This window comes from Hordeum vulgare, chromosome 1H, assembly GCF_904849725.1.
Source record: "Hordeum vulgare subsp. vulgare chromosome 1H, MorexV3_pseudomolecules_assembly, whole genome shotgun sequence".
Taxonomy (NCBI): Eukaryota; Viridiplantae; Streptophyta; class Magnoliopsida; order Poales; family Poaceae; genus Hordeum; species Hordeum vulgare.
Genome location: NC_058518.1, coordinates 381,535,659 through 381,546,950, shown reverse-complemented (window position 1 = coordinate 381,546,950; position 11,292 = coordinate 381,535,659). Strand labels below are relative to the sequence as shown.

Below are 11,292 nucleotides of genomic sequence, written 5' to 3'. Positions count from 1 at the left end.
ACATGGGATCTCCCCGCAATGATGATGACATGCTAAAAGAACCTTTTTTTTCCTTTTAAAGTTTTACATCAAATTTAAATAATTATATTTGAAGATTTTATATTCAAATAAAAATTCATGTCCTTGCAAAATGTTAAAATCGTATAATAAAAGTATTTATTATGTATAAAAAAGAGCACAATATGTACGGATAATAAGAAATCAAAAGATAGGTCTAAAAAAGTTAATCTTGTATTTGCAACATTATTAAACATGTATAAGAAAAATAATTCTTTATGTACAAAAAATATACAATCTGTATGAAAACAAGTGGACATCAAAACATATAACTAAAACAATGGCAATCATGTATTTGGAAAAATATTTAGCAAGTATAAGAACAATGTTCCTATTGTAAACAAAAAATACAGTCTGTAAAAAAATACCTCTACACATTATTTAAAATAAATGTTAATTATGTATTTTAAAAAGATAAAAATCTACAAAAAATGTCCTGCCATATAGGGGAAACGTATTTATAGTAAATATAAGTTGACATAAAAACAATTATGAGAAACATGTATAAAAAATGCTTCTGATGTACAAACAAATGTACACTATGTGTCAAAAAAATGTTTATATTTTCGTTAAAAATGTGTTCACCTTGTATTTGATAAAATGTTGACAATATATTCAAATAAGCATCCCAAACATCATTTCAGAGAAACAATATACATGTACACTAATAATGTACATAAAAAAGATTTTACGTGTATCAACAAAATGTTGCACATGTACACTAATAATGTACATCATGTACTGAAAAAATAGACAAGTTTTGAATAAAAAATAACCGATGAAAATCTACAAAAAAGGAAGAAAAGCAATGAACAAAAAAGAGAAACAAATAATACCAAAAAAAATGAAATCAAGAAAACAAAAACCAAAAAATAAAGAAAAAACTAGTGAAAACTGAGAAAGAAATTAAGGGACCAAAAACATCATAGAAAAAATAAAATAAAATAAAAATATAGAAAGAAACTAAGGAACCGAAGAAATCATAAAAAAAGAAAAATAGAAATGGAGAAATAAACAAATAAAAGTGGTGAAAAAAAAGAAAACAGAAGAATAGAAGGAGGCCGTAAAGACACAAAGAAAAAGAAGAAAAAATATTGAAGAAAACCAGACCAATCAACGAACAACACACAATTGATCGAGCAAACGGAAAGACAACAAAAAAAACAGAACGGTCAAGAAATGACAGCGAAAGAAAAAGGAAAACGTTTATAAACGACGTGCGAGTCAAACCGTTCCGTCGAACGCCTCGGCACGCACCACTGCTCGTGGGCCCATGTGGCCATTAGTTGGGCCCTTGATTGCGATTTTTACTGCAATTGTACTTGTTTTTTCTAGTACGGGCTAAGTGTTTTGCTACATCCATCAAGGAAAAACTGCTACCTCGCGATGGCGGTAACGACGACTTTGCTATAACCGTAACTTGATTTTGCTAGTATCGACGAATTTTTTTGCTACATCCATCAAGGCATAGCTGCGACCTCGCAAGGGCGATTTGCTACAACAAAAAAAGCGGAGGAGCTCCAAACAGTACCTAAAAATGCTGCAACCAGTTGCAACATTGCTGCAATATTGCTTTTGAAAAGCTTCAACCGAAGAACCAGCATGCACAACCAACTACAACCAAAGGCAATGATGTTTTTGCTGCAACACGTTATAGACTTTTGCTACAATCGGTGACACAAAATGCTACAACCAAACGATCACGCTATAACCAGCAAGATTGTTTTGCTGAAGCGTGTGAGGTCGATTTTTCTACAATCGAAGCATTTATTATTGCAATCACTGTCGACATTTACAAGAATAAATGCTTCGATTGTTATAATAAATGCTTCGATTGTAATAATTGATGCGACGACGAAGGCCCAACCAATACGTTAATCAAGACCCTTAACGCTCGGACGTTAGGTAGTCGACTGGTCGAAATTTGGACCGGCGCGTCGGCGCCTAGCGGTCTCCCAAAAGAAATCTTCAAGCGAAACGAGTGTTATACTCGTTATAAGTGAGATATAAGTTTCGAACTGTAACTCGGGAGCGGTTGTGTCTCGCTCACACAAGGACATCTCGCCTCATGGGCACTCTAAATGGGTCAGCCCATAATGACGTAGGTACACGTATATCAGGGTTTGTTCGTTGTTTTCATTTTTTATTTGATTTTTTATTTTTCTTTATATTATAAACATGTTTAAGCGTTGCAACGAAAGAAATTAAATACCACATAATATTAATCCAATATGTGTGGCTGAAATACAATGCTCCTCCCCCCTCCCCTCTTCTATCGCATACTAATATCAGATTATTTTTAAAAGGCCCATGTGGAATACCCAAAACTTGACAATAGTATCATGACTTGATTTCCTCATACACCACTCTGAAACATTCTTTGGTCGGGCAGTTTCATAGTGTGTTTATGGACCCTTCTTGACCTAGGTTGATTAATCATCCACCTCACACTGACCTAGTTATTTATATGATTTATTCCATGATCACTAAAAAAACAATATGGAACCGTGCATGAGGGCAAATTAGACATTTAGTTTCTGCTCGCTCCATCTTGCTGTCTCCATGTGCACTCATGATCTTTGGGTTTTTTAAATGTCCAGCGTGAGTTGGAGAACGTTAAAAGGGTGTAGAATATATCTTAGCGAATTTAGAAAAAGTTTATGCATTTTAAAATATTCAATAATTTAAAATAAATGTACTTGACATTTTTTAAATGTTACACAATCTAACATAAAAGACGCTTAAATTAAAAAAAATGTTCATATCATTCAATAAAATGTGCTTTACATTTTTAAGAACTCTCCAGCATTTAAAAAAGTGACATTTCAAAACTACAATGTAAAAACTGTGCGAATAGCTAAAAAATGTTTTTCTCATTCACATAAATGTTTGAACGTGTATTTGAAAATGGTTTAACACGTATTTCAAATAAAATAAAAAATAAAAAGGTTAATCATGTATTAAAATGTTAAGAATTTTTATGAAAGTTTCATTTTCAAAAAAACGTTATGAAAAAATTAGCTTTATTCTCGGTCAAATGATCGCTCGGATGGTAGAATAGTCCACAGTTTGATGCGGAAGCGTCATATAGGGATTAGGTTTGTTCTCGATTTCCCTCCTCCAGTTGGATTGACACGAAAGTCCAGTGATAACGTTGGCCTCTATGGTAGAACCCGTCGGGGAGGCCTGAGAGGCGGTGGTTTACCCTGTGGCGGATGTCAGCGGTTCGAGTCCGCTTATCTCCAGCCCGTGAACTTAGCATGTAATTCAGAATTGCAATAAGCAAGCGGGGTCTCTCAAATAGAGTCGAACTGACAAAAAAAACAAACTAAATTAACCAAACTTGCCTGATGTTGAGGCAATCAACTCGTGTACTTGCGATTTTTCCCCTTTTCATGGTTGGCTTTTAACTATTTTTTATGTTTTTGCATGTCTTATATTTTTTATAGGCTTTTATTTTAAGTATGAGATTGAATCTTTTTTCTTTATTTTTATGATTTTCTGAAAAAATGAATTTTAAAAAGTTTGTGAATTTCCAGGAAAACGTGAGTTGTGAAAATTTAAAAGATGTTCATAACTTAGAAGGCATAAAATTTTGACAAAAAATATTCACAATTTTTAAATCAATGTTACATATTTTAAAAATATTCATTTATTTTGAAAATGAATCACAAATTAATGAAAATGCTCAGATATTTTTTTAAAAGTTGACGAATCAGAAAATGAACCCAAAAAACCTAGTAAATTGAAAATAAAAATTTACCAGTATCTAAAGGGGGCCATGGACCGGCCCGTTTCCTAACAATGCTCTGAGGGAACTCCAATGCGTAGAAGTGCAAATTACATTTGAAAAGAAGACATGTTGTCATGTGAAGCATGGGAAAAAAATAGTCTTGTTCTGGTCATTAGTGTTGTGCAACCAATGTTAACTTATTGGAACTGTATCTATGAGTACTTCCATGCATGCAACACTGCGGGCCTCTATCGATTGCAAGCTTCGCTCCGACATCGATGGATAACTAAATCGTGGGAGTGTCAAAAGTTGGCGTCTTGCTTGGCACAACTTCAACACATGAACCCTAGGGCTACAAATGGCAAAGATAAGGTGATTATATGTTCAAATTCATCAATTATTTTCTTCATGGCTCGTATGGATTGGTGGCTAACTTCTTTTCTCACGTGTGGTATGTAGCTCAACATTGCTCAAGAATGGCTCAAGGACCAAGGGAAAAAAGGCAAATCATTCGCTTTGCACCACTGTTGCATGGAAATATAAAATGAGGAGAAGTGGAAGAGCAGCGGGAACAATGACATTCCTTTCAGGAAAAAGATCCAGATGGAGAAGCAACACAAGATGATGATGATGATGACGATGAGGATGGAAAAAGACGCTCAACTCCCAACTTGGTTTGCTCCTAGGAAGAGGCCCCATGAAAGAGAAAACGATAAGGAGAAAACTGAAGAAGGGAGAAGATAATGACGTGAGGGAATCATTGAACGCCCTCATGACTATAAGAAAGAAGATGGCGGAACAAAATTTCCGAAGGCCAAAGAAATCGAGGAGAGGAGGGAGGCCGAGGAGGCTGGTCCGGGGAGGAGCGCGGGGCCGGAGGAGAAAGAGTGCGGAGGTTGGGGAGATGAAGGTGGTCATGGATATGTTAGTATTTAAAAAATGCATATTCAAAAAATGTTCTTAATTTTAAAAACAAGCATTTGAAAAAGATTTTTTTTAAAAGATTGTGTATTAAACAAAGGAAACAACATTAATCAGCCGACTGATCATAACTTGCGCCTCCGCCAGGCGCTGCATCGTCGGATCGCTTCATCCGATTTCACTCGGGCCATGCTTGAAGTGTTGACACTGAAGCACGCAGGCCATGTGGTCATTAGGTTATACCCCATCCGTACCTAAATATAAGTCTTTTAAAATATTTCATTAGGTGTCTACATACGGAATAAAATGAATGAATCTATACTTTAAAATATGTCTATATACATCTCTATGTAGTTTATTAGTTGAACCTCTAGAAAGAGGTGTTCTGACTTACATCCTTCCACATCATATTGCATTGTTGCCTAACTGCATGTCTCCCACGTGACATGCCGTTGGCTCTTGATGATTTTTTGGACAACTTCTACAACATCACCAATGTTGTAAAAAAAGAATCTGCATTAAAGCCTATGTTGCAAAAAGAAATCTACAATAAAATATCAGTTGTAAAAATGTTTGTAAAAGCATGAAGACAAAAAAGCAATTCTGTAATAAAGCCTCTGTTATAAAAAATACTACAACAAAACCTCAGTTGCAAAATAATTATACAACAGGAGCTCTGTTACAATTTTTTTCAACAATACATATGTTAAAATGATGGAGAGCGCCGATGCGCGAGGTCTGACGGCCCGCGAGAATGTTCGCCAAAACATTACCGATGATTTAGCAAAATATTGTCATGGCGATTTGAGATCATGATTTTTTTTCTCCCGTTCAACGGGCCCTTTTTGCTAGTGGTAGATAATATGTTATGTGTACACGCTAAACTATTTTCAGAATTTTCAAACACCCATTCAGTGATTTAGTGATTTTGGATGGGTGGTGCACCGGTATCGTTCCCGTGTGGTGAGTTCATATGAAGTGACATTTCACTGCAGGTAGTGTATCCGTAAGCAGTAGCACGCGTTCACCTCCATCTCCGGGGCACTCCCCTCTGAAGCATCAACCATGGACATGGTGACGGCCGGCCGCGCGAAGGCCTGGCCTGTCTTTGTCCAGTGCAGAATGCTGATGATCAAAGACGGAGCGCGGCGTGTGAGCAACCGACAGCCCTGCCGTGACCCGCTCCGGTACGTCCGATCGGGATCGCGCGTACGGCCACGGGCGCGCGCGTGTTTGCCGCGTTTCCCGCCACTTCCTCCTGCCCGCCCACCCACCACACCCCACCCTTCGTCCCCACGCCCCCGCCCTGCTTCAACCAATTAACCGCTTGGCTCCCCAGGCGGCAACTGGCACACTGCGCCGCTCACCACTCCGTAGGCCTAGCCTAGCCTAGCCGTGCCGTGCCGTGCGGTGCGCGGTAACAAAATGAGATCAACCTAATTAATCTGTTACTAGCAGTAAAAACTGTCACGCAAGATTCAAATCAGCAGTAATGATTTACAGCATCACTAGCAAAAGAGGTGAAGCGATCATGGATGGAAGGATCAGCCCACTAGCACGGGAGGGCAAAGAGAGGAAGGAATTATGCACCCTGTCTTGATCTGTTCTACAGCTTTCTCCATGGCCCCAGTTTCATGATCCAGCGGCGGCTGACCCGTCTCACGCGAAGAAGACTTGCACGGTGCCGGTGACGGGGCAGCGGCACGCGGGGCAGGCCGCGGCGGCGGCCGTGCCGGCGAGTGCGGCCGGCACGCCGGGGTCGCACGCGTCGCACACGCAGAGGTGCCTGCACGGGAGCAGCACCGTGGACGCCGGCCGCAGCCGGCACGCGCGGCACGGCCTGGCCGCCGGCGGCGGCGCGATGACCTCCACCACCCTGTCCGGGTCGACGAAGCCAGACTCGGCGTCGTCCGCCGCGCCCGCCGCGCCGTCGTCGTCCAAGGCGGCCTTGCCGCTCCTCGCCTGCGCTGTGGCCGCCGCCTGCTGCAACTGCGCGTGGAGCGCGGCCGCCGTGGACTGGTCGGACATTGCCTTGGCTTGCCACGACGCGGCCTCCGCCCTCAGCCGCGCCAGCTGCTCCTCCAGCTCGACGCCGCGCCGTGCCGCCTTGAAGGTCTCCGCCTCCATCTCCCTGACCCGCCGCGCGGCCAGCGCCTCCGCGGCGCCCAGCAGCGAGCGGTTCTGCCGACGCCTCGTGTCGGCCAGCGCAAGCCGGAGTCTCTCCGCCTACAAAGACAGAACGAACCCACCATCATCATCATCGTCATCGCGACAGCCACCATGTAGATACAGTAGATCGATCGATTGCAAGGCAAGAACGAATCAAGCAAGCGCGCGGATCCTCACGTGTTCCTGGAGCAGTCGGTCGATCTCGTTACTGTACTGCCCGCACTGAGCGGCGAGCTCGCCGGGGAGAACGGAGGACGGCGACGACGACGTGCACGCCACGTGCTCCGAGCCTCCCTCGTCGAAGTCGAGCCGCAGGCCCGTCGCCGCCGGCCGCCGGTGCAGCTGCGCCAGGTGTATCACCTTGTGCGCCGGGGAACCCTGCGGCGCCTGCAGGGAGAAGAGCCGTGCCGGCGGCGCCACGGCCTCGCGCGGCCGCTTCCGCACGTTGCCGCCATCTGCGACTGCATCGACCCAAGATGGATGTATGTCAGTTAATGACCTCCTCAATCAATCACAACTGCCGCCGAGAACGAGAAAGCAAGGTAATCAAGCAGCAGCACGCGATGCGTCGGTTACCTCCATCTCGACGAGAGAAATCCATGAACAGGGGAGGATGGTGCTGCTCCATCGGCGGCGGCGGCGCCATCTCCTTGCGCGGCTCCATGGGCGCGGCGCAGCCTCTGCCCACAACCCGTACGCCCAGATCACCCATCCGGCCGGCGATCGCCTCGGAACGGAAGTCGGAGACGGCTAAAGCAGCAGCAGCAGCTGCAGCGGCGTGGGCGACGCGCAGGCGGCGAGGACGAGGAGGCGTGGCTGCCGGTGGATGCTGCTGCTGCTGCAACACGGCCGCGCCGCTGCCATTGCCCGTGCTATTTGAGGCGCGAAGCGCGTGTGGAGGAGTCGGATGGGATGGGGTGGGATGCGATGGATGAGAGAGTTGCGGCGGGGGGTGGGCAACGCAACGCGACTCAACTGTTCCACCGTCCCTCTCGTCTTATCAGGGTGGCGTGGGCGTGGGCTTTCAGCTTTTGCTCCTCTTTTCTCTCGCTCTCTCCCGTGATGGCAACGTCAGCCTCGCCGTCGTGCTCGGCTTTCCCTACGTGCGCCACCCACCCACCCCCCACAGCTGCGTCTGCATGCACGGCACGCCTTGAACAATCCCCCGTCCAAAACCCAACAGCTCAAACCAAATGCTTTAACCGCATTCCTGCGTCGTTGGATCTACACGCGGATCAGGAGGCCAGCCATGGACAACGCATTGCACTGCACGTAAATTGATTAATCAACAGGGTCGTTCTCGCGTCGTATTAATTGGGCATTTGGACGCTGTTCCTCGGTCCTCTGCCCGAGTAAATCTACTCCCGGCAGTACCACGACGGCCAGTAGTAGCAGGCATCCGATGCTAGGCTAGCCTCTCTTGACTCTCGCGTGTTTTGTTCTGTTCATCCGTTCGTTTGGTCAAGCCTCATCAGGCGGGGAGCATCTCACTATCTGTAGCCGTGGCCTTTCGTTCGGCGTACGGGCCGAGAGGAAAGAGACGTTGCACTGCGTCTGCGTCCACATGACAACAGGGAGAGAGAGGGAGAAGGAAACGTCGGTTTGACGGAGGCTTCTCCTCCTCTGCACTGCACCGCGGCAGCCAGCCAGCCAGGCGTGAGATGAGAACGAAAAGAAAGCCAAAGCACAGGCCAGGCCACGGCCAGGCGGCAGCATCGATGAGGTTCCGACTCCCGAGCAGGAAATGCGGGCAGGAAGGCAGGCAGCGAGTTGAGTATTGGATTCGGAGGCACGCACGGCCTCAAAAGCATCGCTCAGCGCTCGCTGTAGCCTCGGCGCACGCAAGGGACCGCGGGCATAGGCTCCTCTCGAGATGCGCGAAAGGGAAGACACATTGCTACTCCATTTCCCTTTTTTCCTTTTCGTGCACCGTCGCCAGGTCATCATCCCCAACGCTTGCCGTGTTGGTCAAGGTGAAAGGCCGGTAGGTTTTGAAAAATTCAAAATCAAATCTAGACTAGTTTTATTGGAGTAAAGAAATTTTATTATATTTAAGTTTGGCATTAATGTAGACCGAAAATTAAAGTTTAGCGACCCGCAGATAACCCAGAAATAACACGCACGAAGGAAGCTATCGCCCCATCATGACACATGAGAGAGTGGTGGCCCAACCATAAGTTCACTCGGCCTCAATGGTTCTCTTACATATGTGGATCCTTGCCTGAAAAAAAAACATATGCGGGTCCGAGGAGTGGTTAGGCTGTTGGTCGTTACATGAAGGTGAGTGTAGCGGGAGAGAACTATCACGACTAGGACCAGAACGGTGTCGGCATGTATCTCATTTTGTCCTAGCTACTTCGTCTTCCTCACGTTGTGATCCATTTGAACTCGATTTGTTATTAAACTAGAGATATCAAGAGGGTGGCTAACATGTGGTATCAGAACCACTCCATCACTCTTTGTCGCGCTAGAGACGCACAAGCGGGCAAGTGGTCGTGAGCAACTCTTTGATGCCATAGATCCAACACTCAAGGCGTACCTCGACAAGCTCTAGGAGAAGCCGACGAAGGCGAGCGAGGAGATCTCTGCCAATATCAAAGACCTCACCAAGCAGATCAACTACCAAGGGGCGGCACAGGTGGAGGCGCTCACGGCATGGAAACCAAATCTCGAGGCTTGTTTCTCAAAGCTACACGACATGGTGGGGGGCATACAACATGCGCAACCGCATCTGGAGCGGTCACATCGAGTGGATCAAATGCGCCATACCTCTCTAATCCTGTGGTGTGCATGTTGGGTTACGTAGCATAAATTCAAAATTTTCCTACGCATGTTCAGATCTTCCTATGGAGAGACCAGCAACGAGAGAGGGGTAAGAGCATCTTCATACCTTTGAAGATCGCTAAGCGGAAGCGTTGCTAGAACGCGGCTGATGGAGTCGTACTCGCAGCGATTCTGATCTAGTGCCGAACAACGGCACCTCCGCGTTCAACACACGTGCAGCCCGGTGACGTCTCCCGCACCTTGATCCAGCAAGGAGGAGGGAGAGGTTGGGGAAGAAGACCAGCAACACGACGGCGTGGTGTTGGTGGAGAGACGAGGTCTCCCGGCAGGGCTTCGCCAAGCGTCGACAGAGAGGAGGAGGAAGAAGTGCAGGGCTGCGCCGAGGGAGAGGGAAAACCGTGTGCTCCAAAGGCCAAAAGTGCCCACTATATATAGGGGAAGGGGAGAGGGGGTGCCACCCCTAGGGTTCCCACCCTAGGGGGTGCGGCAGCCCTCCCAGATGGTGGAAGTGGCGGCCAGGGCAAGGAGGAGGGGTGGCGCACCCCATCTGGTGGGCCTAAGGCCCACCTTAGTTAGGGTTCCCCCCTTCCCCTTTTTTCTGGTGTACATGGGATGGGTGGGGGCGCACCAGCCCACTTAGGGGCTGGTTCCCTTCCCCCACTTAGCCCATCTAGCCTCCCGGGGTCGTCACCCCCCTTCGGTGGTCCCCCGGGACCACCTCCGGTGGTCCCGGTGGTCCCGGTACGTTACCGGTGATGCCCGAAACACTTCCGGTGTCCGAAACCATCCGTCCTATATATCAATCTTTACCTCCGGACCATTCCGGAGCTCCTCGTGACGTCCGGGATCTCATCCGGGACTCCGAACAACTTTCGGTAATCTCGTATAACAATTCCCTATAACCCTAGCATCATCGAACCTTAAGTGTGTAGACCCTACGGGTTCGGGAGACAGGCAGACATGGCCGAGACACCTCTCTGGCCAATAACCATCAGCGGGGTCTGGATACCCATGGTGGCTCCCACTAGATCCACGATGATCTCAACGGATGAACCACGATGTCAAGGATTCAATCAATCCCGTATACAATTCCCTTTGTCTGTCGGTATAGAACTTGCCCGAGATTCGATCGTCGGTATACCTATACCTTGTTCAATATCGTTACCGGTAAGTCTCTTTACTCGTTCCGTAGCACGTCATCGTGTGACTAACTCCTTAGTCACATTGAGCTCATGATGATGTTCTACCGAGTGGGCCCAGAGATACCTCTCCGTCACATGGAGTGACAAATCCCGATCTCGATTCGTGCCAACCCAACAGACACTTTCGGAGGTACCCGTAGTGCACCTTTATAGTCACCCAGTTACGTTGTGACGTTTGATACACCCAAAGCACTCCTACGGTATCCGGGAGTTGCACAATCTCACGGTCGAAGGAAAAGATACTTGACATTAGAAAAGCATTAGCATACGAACGATACGATCTAGTGCTAGGCTTAGGATTGGGTCTTGTCCACCACATCATTCTCCCAATGATGTGATCCCGTTATCAATGACATCCAATGTCCATGATCAGGAAACCATGATCATCTATTGACTAACGAGCTAGCCAACTAGAGGCTTGCTAGG

The 11,292-nt window shown here is 46.7% G+C and overlaps 1 protein-coding gene across 1 annotated transcript; it reads right to left on the bottom strand.

The window, feature by feature from the left end:
* Positions 1-6,142: 6,142 nt before the first annotated feature.
* Positions 6,143-7,988, bottom strand: LOC123439010 (BOI-related E3 ubiquitin-protein ligase 1-like). The gene is made up of 3 exons (XM_045115820.1): positions 7,457-7,988; positions 7,058-7,341; positions 6,143-6,937 (listed from the first exon to the last, which is right to left on the bottom strand). The coding sequence occupies exons 1-3, from the start codon at positions 7,590-7,592 to the stop codon at positions 6,371-6,373; spliced, it is 987 nt and encodes a 328-aa protein (XP_044971755.1). The 5' UTR covers positions 7,593-7,988; the 3' UTR covers positions 6,143-6,370.
* Between the last annotated feature and the right edge of the window lie 3,304 nt (positions 7,989-11,292).